The sequence below is a fragment of the Perissodus microlepis genome, chromosome 10 (genome assembly GCF_051167445.1).
Source record: "Perissodus microlepis isolate ML-2025 ecotype Zambia chromosome 10, ASM5116744v1, whole genome shotgun sequence".
NCBI classification, from domain to species: domain Eukaryota; kingdom Metazoa; phylum Chordata; class Actinopteri; order Cichliformes; family Cichlidae; genus Perissodus; species Perissodus microlepis.
In genome coordinates, this window is record NC_140470.1 from 9,222,661 (window position 1) to 9,243,872 (window position 21,212).

Genomic DNA, 21,212 nt, shown 5'->3' on the forward strand with positions numbered 1-21,212 from the left:
TATATTAATCTAAGTGAATATTTGGTACTACAGTCATCTCAGAAAGTATTTGGACAATGAAATTGTGTTTGATACTTTGGCTCCATTCTCTTTCTACTTCAAATGTTCAACTAGATGATGCTAATGAGGTTAGTAGGTTTTTCATTTTAGAGTATCTTCAGTTTCAAATTAATATTCAATGAAGCACTCATTCTTTACTTTTTTATTTTATTGTTAGAGTCCTTATCTACCTAGAGGGACACAAGTGCCTCTCTATAAACAAGGGTCTTGTTATGAACAGGGGCCAGAAGCACTGAAGCGCCGCTCACCAGTTCAACCCAACAGCCAACTGCACTCCTCTCTGCCCTGCCAAGCTACACCACAACCAGCTGGTGGCAATCTTCAATTACAACACCTGAACCGCATTAACTCGTCAGCCCCGACCCTGCAAGCCAGCAGATGCTCGAGGGAGACTCGCAGGGGCTCACTGTTACCTGTGGACAAGTCTCAGTTCATGTCACAGGAAAAGAGAGTTGTTTTATTCATTCGCTGCCATTAACGATGTGGAAATTTGAGATTTGCAGTGGAAAATGGAGCTCTAATCAAAAGACTGAGCCTTCCACCCTTGAATCATGCATGTGCCGAATATACCGTAATTGATTGTCTTTTAATGTGCCAATAAAGTCATAAGCCATTCATGTAATAGAAGTTCCTAGCTTCGGGCAAAATAATAATTCAGATATGATGCAATTCTCATTAATGTAATAGATGCCATCCTATATTTATGTGTTTCACCCTGTTGGTGAAACATTGTTAAAATGCTTTGCCTTAAAAATATGTCTTCAATATTTCAGTACAAGGATTTAAATTGGTTAAGATATTTGATGTCTAACAAAAAGGTTTTAATTGTGTAGTTTTTATACACATCTTGCACTTTTGGTACCAGCAATGTTTTCTATCTATTTATATAACAAAAAAGCTCATTAGGAAGTTATAATTTTAGTTTGTTTTATCATATTTGGTTTAGATGATGAAATGATGAGCAGATGCAAGTTATATTCCCATTAGAATTCTTTGAAAGGCAACACACTTGAGAAGGATAAAAGACATTTGCTTTACAGTAATTGCACAGGAAGTGGATCTATTATCCGATTTAATGTGTACTTTTTCTTTTTTTTTTTTTTTTTTTTTAAGAAACGATATTCTTAAAAGTGAACCCTCTATCATTCAGCCTCTCAGCCATTGCAAATTTTCCTTATAAAGCAAGTCATTATCACAAACTACAATTAATCTCACTCAGAGAATCCTAACATGTCTTCCATCTTGGTGGCAGAAAACCTCATCTTTTGAATTAATAAAAAAGAAAACTGAAGCACTGGCTCTGTTTAGACAAGTACTTGTTCAGGTGAAAAAAATAACTTTATTTTTCAAGATTTCAACCAGGGAACTTTTGAAATTACACAACTTTGAGGAATGTTAAAGTGGATTATAATTTGAGTGGCAGTAAGTAAATTTATCCTCTGTGTTATCATATAGCCATGTCTATAGCTAGAGTTGGTGAGACTCTTCAAAGAGCAACAAAAGTGTTGAAAGAATTGTATTAGAGACAGATGTGCTATGGTTCATTTTGCTAAAATAGCACTGAAATCAACTGCTTTAATTTTAACAAACCAGTTCGAGAGCTGGTGACTGTGAGGGCTATTTGAATACAGTGAACACACTGCCATGTTCAACGAACCACTTGATAAGACTGCAGGTCTTAAAGTTCAATTCCAATTTTTTGATCAAATCCGATTTTTTTTTTGTCTGGTTTTCACACTACAAATAAATTGTGACAGCAAATGCACTCTAGGCCCTCAAAGCGGCCCGCATGCGCAAAAGAAGACGTCACACACAACGTGCTCTGTTTACGGAAGTAAAAATGGCGGCTACAGAGTTAGTAGGTGTTGTTGCAGCAGTCTATCATTTCTCCCCATATGCTAATCAAGTCCAAAACCTCAGTTTCTGTACATTGACTCGCTCCGTCTCCAGTTTCTGCCACCTTGCTTTCTTGTTTGTCTTCTCCGGCGCTGATAATTGGCGTCTGTCTTGTGTCAGTGACATAAAAAATTTAATGCGACATGACCATTCAAACAGCAGTCACTTTCTAAAACATCAGATATGTATTGGATTCAGTACCACATACGAAAGTGACCCAGATCGGATTTGAAAATATCGTATTTGTGCTGTTCAAACTGTCATACCATGATCAAGTATGGGTCGCATAGGGTCAAAAAAGTCGTATGTGATGCGCTTTCGCCTGCAGTGTGAACGTAGCCTTAGACATGTTGTGAGCTTTGTGACATGTTGCTGGGTCTGCTGTGGACATAAGCACATGGAAATGGTCGGCAAAAATTATAAGGTAGATTCTGACATTCAAACAATGTTCAGGTGTTACTAAGGGATGCAAAGCATGCCAAGAAAATATCCCCCACGCAATTACACCAACACCAACAGTCTGCACCATTTATATGAGGTAGGCTGGATCCATTCTTTCTTTTTAGTTAAGCCAAATTCTACTCCTCCCATCCAAATTTTGCAGCAGAAATCAAAACTCATTATAACAGGAAAGGTTGTGATGAGTTTTGATTGTACAATTGTACAATTTTGGTGAGCCCATGTTAATTGAAGCTTTTCCTGTTCTTAGCTGGCAGGAGTGGCACTGTAGTATATGCTGTAGCCCATTTGATGCATTATGTGTTCAGAGAAAGCCTTCTGCATTTCTTGGCTGTAACAGGTGATTTTAGATACTGTTGCCTTCCTATCAGCTGTCTGGTCATTCTCCTCTGACCTCTACCATCAACAAAAAGCATTTCTGCCCAAAGAGCCGCAACTCACTGCATATTTTCTGACCAATCTCTATAAACCCCAAGAGATTGTTCCCAAATGACAATCACACTAGAGCAGCAATGTCTGAAGCACTCAGATCTGAAATCAACAACTATATGACATTCAAAGTCTCTTAAATCACATTTCTCCTCAATCTGATGCTCAGTTTGAACTTGGGTAGGTTGTCTTGACTATCTCTAGATGACACGTGACGGAGTGATTAATTATTTGCATTAACAGGCAGCTGAAAAGGTGTACTTAATGAAGTGCATGGTGAGGGTTTAATATTTTTTTTCTCTGTTTTTAGAACATGTGAGGAGCTGACGGGCAAGGTTAATTTAATGATGATGTTGAACAAGAAACATACCAAGTGCACTTCTCCAGAGTACTTTTTCACTTAAAGCAAATGTCCCGTGAGGATGATTCACTCTAATTTACTTCATCAATTTTAATGCAATAATAACCTGCTCAGTTAGTAAAAATGCTGGGAAGTAATATAAATTGGAGAGTTTGATCAGACTAAAAGACTTCATTAAGGACCGTCATTAATTCCACCTATATTTCAGTTATCAATCATTTATATAGCAATCGCCTTGAATGGATGAGCAAAAAAACTGCCGTGTGTTTCTGTCTGTACTTGAAATAGAAGTGTACACACATTGATGCAGATTTGCACTGATCATTCAGGCATTTTCTGCTCTTGTGAAATAACCGTGGCAATGTCTAGAACATTGTTTTGCCTATTTGAGCTTGAGCAAGAAAGGGAAAAACATCACTAGTTACAAGGCGATGTCTGATCCATATTACATTTGTATACACAGTACTAAAAGACATATTTTTGAAGTCATTCAATGGTATAGTAAGCATAGTGTAGACTTTTAGAAGCATAGCTCCCAGGTGCATGATTTATTATATGGAAAGCAGATGTAGCTTGGAAAGAAAAACATTGCTATTTGAAAGTATTTAATTGGAGACTGCATTTCAAGACAGCCAGCCCTGCCGCTGGTTTTATTCTAATTGCCAGCAGCTACGCACTTAATGAAGCGAGTGGTGAAGAGTGTGGGTAAAAGAGTGAGAGTGACCAGGTTTCCAAGGCAACAGCAGCGGTAGCTGAGTAGTGTTTTCATCTTGAGGAAAAGGCTACAGGAGAGCAGTGTTTCCCGGCGGTGCTTCCTGCAGCTCCATAATGAATATCTATACAGTAATAGATATATTTGTGGAAATGTTGCAGAGTTGAAAGATGCATGCAAACCTGTAGAGTAAGGCCTTTACAATACACCAGAGAAACAATTTTCCTCCAAACTTCAGGATTAGACTTGAGTAGGACACTTCGCAAGTAGATTATAGCGTACAAGCTTTAAAGTAACTGCACTGGGCCAAAGCTTTGAAAGCCTTCTGTCTCATGGTTTTGAACAAAGAAATGGTCTAGTCATTTTTTTTGCCCTGCTTATCTTACTGCTATACAGATCTGCAAACTCTTATGTATCCCTAATCAATTACAGACGTACACAATGGTTCACAATAGCAGTTCAAGTTTTTTTCTTTTCTTTTGCATTCCAGCCTAGGCTCATATAAAAGTTTGGTTATTTTAAAATATCATTTATGAAGAAATTGCTCTCTCTTCCTTTTTGCCAATGGTCCGCATCCATGTGTGTCATGTGTTCCAAGTAGGACACAATATGCCCAGCAGGAAAACAGAGAGATAGGCAGAGCGTAGCCGATGTGTTGCATTAGCCTAACGGTCAGTAATGGATGAAATAAAGCAAAAACTTGCTAAAGGGAATATCCCCAAATCCCCAGTGATTCAGGGATGGCTTTTTCACTGTTTGAATAATATGACCTTGTAATATCCATAATTATAGCTGTATACAGAACTGTCAAGATTTTTAAGAGAAGACACGCCAGTGTGAGCAATGAGGCAATAATCAGCTTGATGTGAACTAAAACAATATCAAATCTGATTCACAATGTCATTTAGCGTCATAAAATCTCTCATTCAAACTAAATCTATGTGAGAATTAAGCTGCACTCGCAATATATACACATACAGTTTACACAACCCTATTAAAAGTATTCTTTTGTCAAAAGTATTATATATTGCAAAGTTTTTTTTTATCTCATAGAAAAACTGCATGAGGACATCTTGCAAAACAGCCTTGTGTTTGTATGTATGTTTAAATTAGAGAAGAATTATAAGTATGTATCACAATACCCTGAACTTTCTACATTTCACCAGAAAAATACATGCTCCCTAACTTGTGGCCAAACATTACTAACTCATGCCCTGTCATTACTCAAATAAATCTTCTGTCAAATAAATAATTCTTATTAATGGTCATGGCTCAAATTCTTAAGATTTCTTGTGAGTTCCGAGCTTGGTATTCACACTTCTTTATCCCACAAACAACCTCAGATGTTACCACAGGTGAGGCCAGGCTGCTGGACTGTTAAGAGAATCTGATCTGTATAACTGAATTATAAGTCAGGCTGCTCATGAGATATGTATGGAGTTATTGATTCAATTTAACACCTTCAAGTTATCATCTTCCTAGCCCCATCTTCATATGATTGTCAATTACCACATGGTCTCAGGTCTCTCCCGTCCAATTCAAGTTGACTTCCCTGAATAGAAAAACACTTCCATGAGTCAAAAAGCAGATAATAACCATAATACTGAGACAGCACATCCCTCAAGTAGGAGGGTCTCCAGTAGAACATAGACACATTAATAATTGATAGATAGATAGAAAGCCAGCATCGCCAGACAATTCTAAGAAGCTCAGTTCCTGCCACAGGAGAAATTTCCAGAAGCAAATAGGTCTTGAAGGTGGCAGTTATGTCATCTTTCACTACAACAGTGAAGGGAATGGCGAGCAGGTTTAATAGACTAATAAATTATAAAATGGAACCCTTACCCTGAGTCAAAATTCAGTGGAGAATGGAAATGTTGTAATGCCTGAGTAACAATTGAACCTGTGCTATTGAGATCACAAAACATCTGTGAAAGGTAAAGAAAAAAAAAGCCGCACCAAGGATGTGGCTTGTCTGGTTTGATGAAGTAGTTCTTAACTTATTGGTCTATCAAACACAGTGATGCAGTTTGTACATGCCTCATCAAAATGCTTCATTTTTTGAGTTTCTATTGCAGCAGTCCCTGTTGAGCTTTAAGGTTAGATGTTATTGATAATATTGGCTTTCTCTCACTCCCTGGGAAGCTGAGGGCTAAAATTAGCAGCAAGTTGAGCATGGCATCAGACCTGATAAACTCAGCAAAGTTACTCATGCAAGGTCTGTTTTGCAAGAACAGTATAAGAAGAGAATGTTGGAGTAAACAAATGCACATCATAAAACTCTTGCAAGAAAATAAGAAAAATGAGATGGGTGCAAGTTTTAGTTCACGTCAGATTTGTGTGGGCTTTTTGCTTAATTCTGCATTTGTGTGAAGAAAGCAACTGCCCCACGAGGCACCACATATGCCCCGACACTTTGTCAGCAAGATATTCTTTTGTCAATATTGCATTGTGTTGAAAGGGCTCAGACGTGACTGTAGAAGTGTCCACCACAACAAATTGTGTATGTCAAAGCATTCTGTTAGGAGCTGTATGAATAAATATGCAGTGTTGCTTAGAGTTTCCTCTAACTGTGGCGGTTCTTAAGACACCTTAAGACATGCCTTAAGACAAGGTCTTGTAAAATCACAAACATGAATCCATCTCTTGCCATTAAATAAAAAGCTGTTAGATCTTTGCTTTCTTTGAGCTACGCCTTGTTAAAGCAGAACTCATACTTCATTCCAACATCCCTTGGAGTTTTCTCAAGTCCAGTACAATTTACTTTTCACTTTTAATTCTCCATCTTTGAGAAAAACTTACAATTATGCCTTGCACTTTCCAGAGCATGTAAGATTTCATGGTCTCTATTAGACTTTATTTTGTGGTTCAAGTCAGGCCTTTCCCCCATTTTCCAGTGTGCATTGTTCTCAACAAAGCCCATATACCTCTGCCTCGGTTTTTGCTAAGCACTACTAGCGAGCTCCACGGGAGCAAAAAGGTTGAATCTACACCATATCCAAGAACATACGGTACACTGCATTCTCAAGAGACATGGACTTGTGATGGCCTGTAATGGTATGTGTAAAAGGCTTAAAAACTCAAGCTTTTAAGGCCCCTGCACAGTGTGTCTATATAGTGTGAATATTTTGAGAGTTTCCACATCTTGACATGGATATATCTTTCCACTTAAAGGCTAAAAGGTGAAAACAGAAGGAAGTAAAAGAGCGTTATGCTTCCCTTCCTTCGTAATTAGCCATTCAGTGCATCTAAAGTATTATACTCATTGTACCGGGTAAATGATGTGTTGCTTTTTTTTTATTAGATTATAGCATCGCATTCACATGGGTAGATCTAATGTTAAAGTGAATATGAAATTTTACTTGAAAAAGAAATATTTAGGAATCAAAACAGTGATCCTTAACACATCCAATTAAATGTGATTTTGTGAAATCATTTTATACTCAGTGTCCCCTTTTTTTAGCACAGTTCACTGAGATAATCTGTGAAAAGCAAGAGTACAGTTATTCACTTAGCCATGTTAAATGATCTGTTTTTGCATACTGGGGGTGGGGGGCACTTGTTCGCCAATATCCTCAGCCTCCTTCCCTCCCTACGCTGTGTACTGGAAAAGAGCTTAAAAGTGATGGTCATATCTGAGCTCTCAGAGGGGCAACACAGATTCTGTTGAGGCTGTAGAACAGTGGACCAGCTTTTTACTTTCTAACAAATGATCAAGGGGGCTGGAAGTCTGCCAGTCCAATTTACTTTGGATTGGTTTGCAGACTAAAAGAAGGCTTATGCCTGGGTTACCCAAGGGATTCCATAGCTCTTAAGGAGTAAGGGATGTTAAAACCACTTCTGCCAGCTGTTATATTTGCATTTTAGACAGGATAGGTGGCAAACTTTGCCATTGTCTCAACTCCATTGGTGTAGTTTTTCCAGATGTGATTTCGAGACATAGCTTGAGAAAAGCCAGGAGATCTGCTTTCCAGTGTTTTTCTGTGCCTCTTTCAGGAGGACCTCCAGTGCTTATTCGAATGAATTTCAGCTGAGTGTAATACATCTAAATTTGAAAGCCACTGTTCTGCTCTGCCAAAGGATAGCACTCTCCTTTCTAGTAAAGGGGAATCATATAACATAAAGTATCAAACATTTCTTAAAATACTTGGTCTCAGGGGAAATGACAGCAAGAAAGGATAATGAGACGGTGAGAGTTGGGTGCTGTACTGTGCCTTACTGGTGAAGAGGAAATGTAGAGGTAGTTGTGCCACAAGGCAAAGGTCTTGATTTATCATTTGGTCTCAGTGTAAATGCAGCGAGTAGCCATTTGAGGGAGGTTCACCTGATGTGAGTGCCCCTCACAGAAGTCTACTAAGAATAGCTAGCTGGGCAAAGGCTGACTTAGTACTTGCTGAAGCTAGCAGCTGTTCTGGGTTTGGATGGCTATCCCCCCAGAGGAGTTGGGAGAAGTTGCTGAAGACTGACATTCATTGGGCGTCTGTCTCCTCCTTTGGTACCTAAAATGCACTGTGTAGTTTGAAGAGTGGATTCAGAGGGTGCAGTATTATAGCCTTACAGAGCTGTTGGCATTACTATGAACTATTTGGAGCTTTTCACTGTCTCATCTTTAGGGCAGTCTCTTGTCATCTATATCATCCAACCCCTCTGGTAAATTCAGTGATTTTGTAGGATGTGGGCTTTCTGTTTTCAGGTGAAAAACGCCCCAGAAGAGTAACTAAACAAACAAAACAGGGATTTTTTTTGCTGTGCTGTTAGACACAATATTGTGTTTAAACCTTTCTCGATTAAATATGTTACGTTATTGTTGTTACCACATAATTAACTAATATGTATCAGATCAGCAGTTGTATTAAAGTAACATACACTGTAGGTACGCATAAAGAAAATTAAAAATAGGATAGTATATTTTTTAAATATCTATTCTCTGACTTCAAGCCATGGCATATAAATATCTTACAGTCACATGCATATTAAAAACACAGCAGCAACCTTGTTATCCTTGCACTAAATGTGTAGCAACAAGCAATTTGAGTGAATGTTCCTTCCTAAGTGCATGACTGGGTCTGTGTACTTCTGGCACATTGTTTTTCTAGTTGAAGTAGTGAACACAGGTCCTGGGACTTTCCTACTTCAACCTCCGGAATGCTTCCCTCTCAACATTCAGGGGCTTCCTGACTGAGAAATAAGGCGCCTGTTCCCGCATGACAAGAATACTAGTTCTTCTTAATGAGCCCAGGTCCTGGAGTGAGATGCATTTTACACAATGTATCTCTAAGGTTGCAAAACCATTTACAAAAAAGCAAAAAAAAAAAACCCAAACCCTAACATCCAAACACTTGTTTAGCTACCGGAAGTGATGAATAATGACGACAAACAAAGAAAACACTGACAGTGTTCATTTTTCCCTGAAGTGATTTTATTACAAAGTTCATGAGGACTTACAGTATTACAAGAGAATTTGTCAACATGCTGAAACAGAACAAAGCAGAACACAGGATTTAACAAACTGGTAAGATAAGACAATCCACTGTTCACGATAAACATAAAAACTGATTAAGTCCTCAGGAGGTGGGAGCCGGTGAATGACTACAGTGCAGGCATAGAACGGCCACATTCACACTGACTCAGCAAAGGTCAATCCAACCAAGGCAAGATGTGCACATCTCAAGAAAACATGTTACAATTTTTATATGCCATCGGCTTTTCTCAGTACTTTTAGAAAGCTTCACTTGTATGTACATAAAACTGTACAAAAACATGGCATCACAAGCATTTTATCCTATATAAATATACCAACAATTAGGATAACAACTAGATTCTCTCTTGCAAAGACGTATTTTCAAGGCAATTGTCTTTGTTCTAGATGAACAGTGAAAAAATGAAATGTTCAGATAATTTCAGTTCGTTTGGGAGAGGGCCTTCTGAATATGAACCAGCACTGACATTTCAGAAAGTTAAAAATAAAGAAAAAAGAGTAAACAGTATCTACCAATTATCTTTGGAATTCATGCTAAAATCATTGCCTGCCTGACAGCAGGCACAGCGTTGTGGAGATCTATGTACACTACACCACCAACAGACTTCTTTATTTTTTTCACACAACCAGTTTGCTAAGAGTCTTTGATCAGTAAGAAAAAGAAAAAAATCTCTTGCCAATTTCAGAACGGTAATTTGTCCATCTGTCCACAGAAATGATCACCATACAATACACACTACAGATAGGCAAAAGATACTCAAGTGAATTCAACATTAAATCAATGTTAAGTACAAATTAAACATTATTCAACATAGTTTCGAGTGTATTTAGGTGCTCCGTGATGTCCTCTTACTTGGATCAAGGAGAACTGTTCTGTGTTTGAGAAAGAAGTAACCACAGTTCATTCAGCATGAGTTCAAAAGAAAGGTCAAACCTGGTGATGTATTGTTCCAGAAGTGAGTAGCAGGAGGTCATTATTGGCTGGAGCAAGAGAGTCCAACTTATCAAGAGAGTGGGAAAAGAAACCCAGGCTTGTTTTTGTTTTGGACTTAAATCAAACTCTCGCCATCCATTTGGATCAGCAACCGACAGTTCTGACACATCTGCTAAAAGCCTATTTATTCCATATATATAGATATTTTTTTGTGATCAAAGACACAAATCAAAACATGTATTCCAAATTTACATCGTGACACATAGGCTGGAGCTGAATCTGAATCCACTCAATGCTTTTAGACAGATCGAGTTTTGACTGAAGCTATGTGACACTGATTTTATCCTTCATTGGTATCTTTCTCACTTGTTATTAATTCCAGGTCAGTGATCTTACCCGCTGTTTTCAGTTCATGAAGCAGCTAGCCACAGCTATGAGAGGGGAGCTCGGGAGAGCCGTGGGGGTTTAATCACAGTGTATCATGGCTGTTGTTTGAATTTTACGTAAGTCGCTAAATGGCTTTGAAAACAGCATAATGTGCTTTCTCCCCCTCAAGGCAGGATAATCGCCCACCTTATTTAATCATGGCCATGTCCAGTAATTTCCATATGTTTTTGCGTTAATTATTCTAAACGTGGCTTTCAATGGCAGCATGATGAGGTAAGTGCTGATAAAAAAAATACCCCCTTTAACTGATTGTAGCTCTGTGGGTGGATTTGCATTATCTGGTGGGTGCCGTGTCCTGGGGTATGCTCACACATGCCCCAGCTCAGGACTTATTACTCACCCTAATTAGGAAATGTCCATTCCAGGCTCTTCCGCCCTTATTCAGAGACACAGTCTTACTGTGGAAATACTATACAGAGGTGAAAGGTATCTACAAATCTAATCAAATCAATGTTTAAATCAAAGACAACGACTAGCTCTTCGATGTTGTAAGGCAGGCTAGTGGAGTCATCATTAACACCCAATTACTGACTAATACACGGTGTCCTTCAGACACACAGTATCCTTCAGATTCACTTGGAAAATCTTTGCGAAGATAAATGAAGCCCATGGGCATGCCCTGTTTTTGTTCTCTGCTCAATAGCCAGAGGAGGATAAATGCCTAATAACTTATTAAGCATGTTGTCCTCAATACAAGGAAATATATAATTAACAGGCAGTTGCGGCAAAATCAAGCCTTACTCCTACCACTGTCACTGTATTTGCAGGTATTCATTTACTGAAATGAATTAAATATTTATTTCAGCTTTTATTGTTGGAATCTTTCATGTCAGACCAACATTGTTAAATCACTCATTTCAGTGTGTATTGAATTCACCTCTGCAGAAGCATGTGTCCAGTGAGAGCTGACAATTAACATTGAAAATAGCACATACCACCTATCCAGTTCACATCATATTCACGCTCAATAAGTGCTCTATCTCTCTAGTGTCTCTCAACACTCAAGTGCCCTTTCCTGTAAATAATTCCTTAGGCCTTCATTAGATCAACACAAGTTCTCCTAAGCCGTGAGCGGAAAGCAGCATGAGTTTTAGAAAAAATGGACTGTGAATTACACAGAGAGCCCATCTGATTGTCACAACAGAGAAGAGCTTTCTCAACCGATACACTGGTATACTGTCATCAGCAGAGTAAAAAGCCAATCAGAACGTGTCTCGTGAGTACTCTGCGTTTGGTCATTGTGACTCTGGGGTACTGTGGCCAAGTCAACCGTTTTCATGATGAACGATAGGTCACAGTGCTGCGAGTCAGTGGGACATAATGTCAGTTTAAATGCTGCCACACAGCTCTCTCCACCAAGTGGAAGAGCTCTACAGGGAGCAGAGGTAAAGGCCATTCTACTATGATTAGGGGTCGAAGGGGGTGCGTGTGTGTGATTGTGTGAAGCGGATAAATGCCTTCCACAATATTGAGCTCCACTCCGGGAGATGGTTTTTAATCAAGTTTAAACAGCAGCATAAAGAAAAGCTTAAATATGCTAAAACTCTGAGGCATTTTTTTTTTCAGCTTATGCCAGACAAAAATATATGTAGAACACACCATTCAAATGTATTTACAGCACTGTACATTAAGATAGACCATTTTATTTGATTGTTAGTCAAAAGTGTTAAGCCTTTTGATATGGCCTGACTGGCTGTCTATTAAATTAGATGTAGCAATGGCACAAGAGCACTGATCACAACTTTCAGTTTCAAGAGATCACTTCACAGAATGGGACTTTGCTAACTACAGTAATGATTAGGTTTAATCTGTGTTTCCTATTCATCTGACTGAATTGTATCCCATCAAGATTTCCAATAAATAAATGAGTGAGTGCATCAATTAACTTTGTGGAGTCACTCATAAATATGCTAATAAATTAATATTTTAAGGAGAAAATGAGAAAAGCAGTGATCGAATGGGTCACAGCCTATATTGTTAACTTCAGATTGGGCATTGGCTTCAATGTGTGGACAGCCTGTTTCTCCTTCTTGAGGGGAGTGTGTATTTTCTTTAATTGTGTATTGATCAGATGAATATGTTCCTCACAGGTAAATTTCTCTTTTTGGAGTGTGAGCAGAAGGAGAGGTGGGTGGAAACTCAGAGGCTACGCTCAGGGGCACCTCCTCTAAGGGGCAGTCCTGATTGGCATCATGACCACTGCTGGAATAGGCACTGCGGGAGGGCGGAAGGCGCGGCCGATGCTCCTCACCACCCAGCCTAGCGTTCCCATTAGCCAGGCGTCCCAGGCTCCCTCTGTCTTGGTAAGGCACGAAGGTGGAGAGTTTCGGGGGGTTCCTGGTCTTGCGTACAGGGGAGGGATGCCCAGGCATCCAGCAGGCGTCTGAATGGCCCAGTTCACTGCACTCGGTTGTGCAGTTTCCAGTCATTGCCACATCAGGGAGGGAGCGGATATCTGTGGGCAGGAGAGAGCAGAAAAGCACCATCAGAGGGAGTTTCACAGCGACAAACACTGGAGCAATTTTCATTTAAAAAAAAAAGTTGTAAAAAGGCATTTGTGAACAGAAATGGTGTCATTTGAAACACCCCGTGAAACCCACCCCCCTCCTTGAGATCTTTGCAGCTGTTGCTAAGCAGTAAGCAGCAGTTGCTATGTAGCTGTTGCTATGCACTGTGTAATGAGCACTACTGTGTGTGTGTAGCCCACGAGCTGATGTGATACATTCAAGAGACGGCATGCTGTGTCTATGTCATTTAGAAGTATCCAACAGCAGTTTGTCTGCTATGTTTGTAATATATCATCGTGTTGTTAACATGTTCAACAGCAGTGAGTTAATTTCTATTAGTTGTGATTTGCATGCTGCAACTGATGCTCCAAGCAGGTGTCAACATGAAAAAAAATACTACAGGAATGGACATAATGGAACAGCCACACATACTGGGAAGTACAGTGTTTGGTTACACAGAGAATAGCTCGATCCCTCTGGGCAAAACCATTGCTGAATGAGTTATTGATTGACAGTACTGAAATGAGTTCCCCTGCCCTTGATTCTCATCAATTTTTTATTCAACTGTTCCTAATTAAATAAATGGGTCCACGACCCAGTGACCTCGTTTCACTGTGGAAGCTGTGAAATCTTCCAAAATAAGTTTGCTTCAGCTAGCTCTCACAACTCACATGTTTCTCTCATGCTTGTAAAAGCGACAAAGGCCCCATTTATTTATTCATCGCTAATGTTCAGCTGCCAGGCAGCAGACTGTTTAAGCAGACCACCTGTTGACAAACTAAACATACAGCCCGTATTAAATTTAAATACCACTCAATTTATCTTTGTTATCCCTTCAGACTCAGCCTGAGATGGCCAGATCAATGTCTGAAGAGCAGACAGCTGAGATCCGCGTGTGCGTACAATGTCGCTGATGTGTAAAGTTTTGATTGCCGTGATAAATGCATTACTGCAAATGCCACAATAGTGACCACACCATCGAACGAGACATCCGTCGTGGGAGAGCTGTCTTGTTTTGCGGCTACAAGACGGTGTGCGAATGAGAGCAAATGTTCTTGTTGAGAAAGCAGAAAGCCCGCCGCTGAAAGAAGCTAGTGCATGTGAATGATGTAACCACAAGAGGTGACGTATTAGAGGCAGTGGTTCACAGCTAACAGAGAAAATGCCAGTTTGACTGTAAGCCTGTGAGACACAACATCAGTATTGTGCTCATGACCAGTGGCAAGATAATTATCTCACAAAAATGCCAGATCTCTGAGGCTATGGAAAAAAAAGAAGGAAAAAGCACAGCATCTGGTTCAACGAGGATTCAGTCAATCAAAGGCGAAAGTGGGAAAAGCTTGTGTGCTAAAGATGTTAAAAGCTCTGATGTTTACTAAAAATAAAAGCATGGCATTAAGCTTAATTCATTGTCCCTATTTGTGTCTAAAATATTCATTTCCCCTGGGTAAGCTACATACAATTACCTCTTTGTTTATTAAAATAATAATAATAATGATCGGGCATCTATTGTTGCAGTTAATCTCATTGTTCCTGTAATCCTAAACAGCTAGATGTTTAGGCTATTTAATACTTTCACTTCACAACTGAGCACTGTTCTTTATTACTGTTCTTATTCATGCTTAATTACATCATTATGCTTAAGTGGCAAATTCCTATATCTGTTTAGTAGGTCAGTGTCAGCGAACTAATATTAATTTCATAAGAATGAACAACACTTTTATGGTTGATTAAGAACAAGGAGCTACAATAAATGAGGAATGTGAGCGTGTACACGTTGAGGTGTGTGTGTGTCTGTGTGTGTGTGTGTTTATTGCCTGATGCAAGATGACTGGAGTTTCATTTTCTCAGTTCCGCTAAGAGCATTGTCTGTATGCATCGCTGCGGCAAAGTGGACTCTTGCTACAAAACGATGTTCATGGGAAGAGAGCTGGAGAGAGGGTTGAGGAGTCTGTTTCTAAGCGCAGGCACAGTTGTGTAGGAATCTACCCCAAAAGGATTTCACACTTGATTAAAACCTCTCCACAGCTTCCAGGAGGTTTATGCCACACCAAGAGGGCCTCGTGTTAAAATCAGCACAGCTCCACATCTACGAATTACTGTACAGGAAAAAGGAAAGACTTCACTGTACTGGTTTCCGAGAGACTTCACATGCCACAACTGGGCATGTTCCTTATAAATTAGGCATTGCCATTATGTGTCCGCATATAAGACCGCAAACTCACAGTAAGCTCCTGAAATTCACAAATGTCCTGTTGGTCTGTTTAATTTATGATTTCTCTTTGAACTCAGTAGAGATAAATGCCATATAGGGGAACACTGAATATTGTGACATCTTCACTCACTGTCAGGTTGGTTATTGACTTCAGGTCGGCTGTATTTTTTATTTTTTTACAAAATATAATGTGGAATTATTTAATGAAATGCCAACTAAAAGAAAACATGTAATGCAAAATGATGCCATGCACCACTGACAGGAATTAGAGCACATTCTGAGCCACGCTCATCATCATCAAGGGCCAGAAAATCAGCAGTGACAGCTAAATACACGACTAGCTTGCCAAAGTCTGCCATTTTCTTCCGACGGTGCCAAAGTACATATCACACGTCATTAAGCGAGAACATACAGCAGATACTTTAATGTCAGATATTTTAGTAGGCCATTACCTTGACTGTTAGTGCTTTATCTAAATTTCATATGGTTTTATTTATAATCTAGCTTTGACATACAAGCTGTTCTTAATGCACAATTTAGCGAATAGCAGGGGTATATTCAACTTCAGCTCGCTGTGCTGCTGCATGCTGTCATTAGCACTCTGCAGTGCGTGTCATTCCCAGCCACCCATGTCAGCTCAAAACAGTTTTTAACGTGCAATAATAATGGATTAGTTATTGTGTAGTGATGACAGAATGTTATGATAGTGTGTCTCATTTGTGAAAGCACAAATTTTTACATTTGCTTCTACTGACCTTTCTGTCACACTCAAATCCATTTTCACACACACACACACACACACACACACACACACACACACACACACACACACACACAAAAATCAATATTGGTAATTATACTTTTGTGTCCGCCTTTTGCTGTGGCCATTAGCCATCTGTAGCTGTACTACAGTCCACTTACAGTGTGGCACAAAACTGTCCACTCTGTGCATCAAAACACACTCCCACGCTTAGCTGAAATGATCATTGTTTGAATATTTGGTGGACACAATGAAGCAAATGGGTCAACCACAGGTTGAAGGAGCAGCCAAAGGCGCAGTGGGAAAATAGGTATTTTCTCACCCACTCAACCCTGTTTTCTGCTGTACCTATACCAGAAATAAATCTGCTCACAGTCTGGAACAAACCCTTTAGAGTTTATAGTCGTGTATGTCATGGATGGCGAGCCAAGGTGGACAATTGAGAACAGATGGGCAAACCACAGCACTATTATGCCAGTGGCTGAAACAGGCTGACTGGATTTAGAGAGCTTGCGATTTGGTTTTGAAGAGCAGTGACTCAATGACATTGCTTCCTTTCTGCACAGCAGAATCCTTTTCCTCTAGACTCACAGATAGATTGCACCTGTAGCGTTCTCCTTTTATAGTGGGTCAGTCCCATCTGCTTGCTTAAAGCAATATCATGGAAAAGAAAAACAGCAATTTCTACCTTCTCCCAAATTCAGAACCACATCAGCGACTTGCAGTGAACCTTAGCCAAGCTTCTAAAAGCACCTCAGCTGCAGTAGCATAACATGTACTCCACAGTGCAGTTACAGAGTGGGGGTACACACAGAGCTTAACCCCCTGGCTGACAGATACATGTGAGCGGTGGGTTTGCATGCTGCTTGCATCAGGGTGCCAGTGGGAGGTGTTGAGTGTCTGAGGCAGGCTTCCTCATCGTCTGATCCCCTGCCCACGGGTATGGGGGAAGCTGCCTCTTCCTGAGATTTCACACTGCTCCTCTCTGTTTGATTGCAAATGCTGCCTCTCCCCACCGGCTGCTTTCCAGCGTACGCGCCAGACCGCTATGATCGATGGTGAACAAATATGAGAGACCTACAGCTTACGGAGGGATAACAGTGGAAAAAACCCAGCTACAATCGTTTGGGAGTGTGCAAGAGATATCAACAGTATATTTGTGGTACCTGCAAACAGTTTATGAGGTAAATGACTACAGAAGTTCCAACAAACAAAAGGAAGAAGAAGAAATATCCCAGATCACAGACGTTAGTGTGTGTGTGTGTGTGTGGTGGCTATTGGTATAATAACTGGGTGTGAATGCATAGTGTGGCTGTCATCCTCTGCGAAGAAAAACAAGAAACTAGGATTTTGTATTTCTTTAGCTATGACATGTCAAGCCTTGTTATTCAAGTGTTCTCAGTAAGCACAGTAAGCAGAAGCTACCAAAAACATTTTTTTTTCTCTCCAGAGGAGTACATTTTTAAAGGACTGAAACTTGCTACAAGTGCACAAACATAGTGTTGACATGCACATTTTCCTTGCTCATTGTAATGGAATCCAGAAGAACAAAAACAGAGTTTGTAACCTCAGACGTGCACTTTCACATCTTGCCAGCCTAACTAGAACATGCAGGCTTGTAAGCTTTGTCACCTTAACTACACAGAAACTGATGGGTGAGATAAAGCACGGTAAAGCTCTTTTTGTTATAATACTGTGGCGGCGCGCTAAAGATGAGCATCGTTTTTGTGGAACAACCCCCCGCTTTCAAGATCACTATGTTTTTCTTTCATACGGTTGCATGAAATGATGCTCTAAAGATGACGATGTTAAGCATAGTTTAGTTTCTGTTAATGAAAAACTTCAGTCTGTTTGAACTCTTAATGGTTGATTGTTTTGGTGGAGACAGGTTCAGCAATTCTCAGTGAAACTGTACAAAACGTGATGGCAGGATAAGAATGTGTATTGAGTTTTAAAACACATGTCAGAACCTCCTTCAAAGACTCTTTAAGATCTGAATTCTCAGCTTGCTGAGCGGGCCGGCCTCTCGCTGACAGAGGCTGATGAGTGGACATGTCGGCCAGCCGCACGTCAGGAAAATATGCAGTAGATGGTTCATTGGGTGATGGTACACCTCCTGTCAGTTCTCTCACCATCCACCATTTTGTCTTAGAGTTCCTTTATTTGAAAACTGCCTTTTGTGTCACTGCGTCTGACAAAGCCTTAGCACCTGCTGACAGATCACGCTATGCACCAGCTCCTCCAATTGAGAAGTTGATATGCGGTGTGATATGTCAACCAATACTAAGGCTTTGTCAAACTGTGACACATACGCAAGGCGTCTTCAGATAAAATAGATTCAAAACACAGGTGATAGGCTGGGCAAGATAGCAATACGCTTTGTTTCGTGAGTGATATAATTGTTTCTCTGTTAGTGCACAAACATGTGTTTGAAAAATGTGTGTGGAGAAAAGCTTCATGCTTCTGCTGACAGTTGTATGGTTGGCTTGCCGGCCAATTACAGACTGGAGATTGGATCCTGAAACTTGACAGCAAAAGTATTGATCTGTAACACCTGGGGCCTGTACTACCAAGTAAGTTCAACATATCATTTCGTTATCACGAAACTTAAATTCAAGCTATTGCATTCCTGTAACCAGCAACAAGGTCGCCAGAGACTGGGGAATCTGTTTAATATCAAATATTATTTGCAACTAAGGTCAAATGGATTTTGGAAGAAAGAAATAAAGTTAAAAAAAGGCTTAATCACCATGTTAACCAATCTCAATAAAGAGCTTACAGAGAGTGACTCTTTGTAAACTGACTGGGGGCATATTGTTAGGACAAAAGCATGATTATTATACCTTTTATCTATGAGACGTATTCAAAGGAGTAGCATGATATAACATCTGAAGCAAATTTTGCCTCGTTGGTCGTTGGAGTCTCTCATTTCCCTCCACAGTCCAAAAGCATGACTTAACAGATAATTTTAAGTTGGCTGTGAATGTGGATTTAAACATGAATGGCTATTTGTATCTCTGTGTTATCCCTGTGATAGATTATTTCTTTAGGCCAGGGTAAGCTAATGTTTCACAACAACTTCTCGGTATTAAAAGGTTGACAGGGATTGTTTAAAAAAAGGATTCTTGAGAATTTTTATTTTATTTTATCATTACAAATAGCCTTTGATTTAATTATTGTGCTTCATATGATAACACTGTAGAGAATAGCCCTAACCTCAGTCCTACTGAAGAGTTTCTGACTATGCTTAAAAGACAGGTCTGTGCCAAATAAATAAATAAATTAACTCTACCAATTCTGCGAGAAAGAGCGGTCAGATATCCAGACAGAAGTTTTGCCAGAAGCTTGCTGATGGCTACCACAAGCATCTGACTGAGGGGAAACTTGCTAAGGGACATTCAAACAAATATTAGTGGGGGTGAAAAAAGAAATGAAAAAAATCCTTAAAAGCCCAAACTTAGCATAAAGTTCATGTCCATATATATGTGGATGCATCATGCTTGTTACTCTGCATGTTTTACGCTACTAAAGTAAAAATAATTACCTATATCACTTCACCTAAATCTTTTATTAAGGCAGTCAGCTTGGAGACTATAAACAGTATTACTCTGTATGCTGTATTCACTCTCATATTCATTCAGAGAGAGCTTCGGGGACAGAGTTGAATGTGCGCATTGAGTTTGAATCACATTAGTTAGACATCAGTGATCTACTGTAAATCTTGAAATTTGCATATGTTCTTCAGGCCAATGCAGGTATTTTATTAATGCTGTTCATTTAAATCTTTACTGTGGGCTGTGCCACATTTGATGAAGGATGTAATGCTAAGCAGGGAGACACTGATTGTGATTAAAATATACAGTTTCAGAAATATGTTAACTACGATGCTAAACACAGTTAAATACAATATAAAGGGACATGAATTATTTGTCACTGTCAATACAGTTGAAGAACATCTTAAATTAAATAAGAATTAAAATGATTACATACACATTTTAGCTTTGCAGGTTTTTTTGGCAGTGCTTTTTGCAGTCTTATAATATATTTATACTTGCATAATTATATTTAAACCCACTTTGCTTCTTCCGCGCTGTGGTTCTCTTACTCCTGAAATAGGAAACCTCAAATTTCCCATTCAGTTTTCCTTATAATTTAATTAGAAATACTCCTAGAGATGCAGACAAAATCCCTGTGGTGTTGGGTTGTGACTGAATGCTCAATAATCAAATGTTTTTCTTTTTTTTTTCCTTGATACAACTATATAACATTGTGACTGTCATCAGCATATAAAAACTTGATTTCTAGCCAATAATCTGATCAATTGCTATCCTTTGTGCTCCTATGTGTCTGTCTGAAGTCAGTTGCTGGAGCAAATTAATTGATTATTAAAAGAAAAATGGTGTAATGACTGGCGACACTGCTGAGGTTGGAAGAGAAGATGAAGCCGAGAAATGTGACCACCAAAAATACCTTTTATGTGAAGTTTACGGTTGGGAAATATTGTCATGATAATTAAGCGGAGCGTTTCATCACCCAAGCCATTCTCTGATTACTGTGTGACATTTACTTCAAGAGTCACTTGTCTATTCCTGTCTCATACCCAAACGTTCTTTCTTCCTCTTGTCTGAATGTCTCTTTCTTGGTCCCTGCCTTTGAAGCTTTCCTTTCCTGCTTTAGGCCCTTTCTATGGCCCCTTTCAGAGTGGCAACACTTCATGGCCACATACTAGCAGGTAGAAGATGTTTCATTTTGTTAATGCTGAAAAGAAAATCTAAACATTGAGTCCCCAGCCTGTTAGTGTTTGTTGAATTCAAGTTCCAAGAAGCACAATATACTTAATAAATATTAATGTTCTGCTTTTCAAATGACAGCAAAAAAAAAAAAAATGTGGTTGCACTGGAAACATTTTTTTTCCTCATCAATAAGAAAATCAAAGCCTTCCTTACATGTGAT

The 21,212-nt window shown here is 39.4% G+C and overlaps 1 protein-coding gene across 1 annotated transcript in view; it reads right to left on the reverse strand.

Annotated features, from left to right (window-relative positions):
- Nucleotides 1-9,314: 9,314 nt before the first annotated feature.
- pcdh1a (protocadherin 1a) overlaps nucleotides 9,315-21,212 on the reverse strand; it is a 100,517-nt gene continuing 88,619 nt past the window's right edge. Inside the window, exon 5 of the mRNA XM_084941809.1 lies at nucleotides 9,315-13,232. Coding sequence (XP_084797935.1) covers nucleotides 12,862-13,232 — 371 coding nt within the window. The 3' untranslated portion in view covers nucleotides 9,315-12,861. The remainder of the gene's footprint in view (nucleotides 13,233-21,212) is intronic.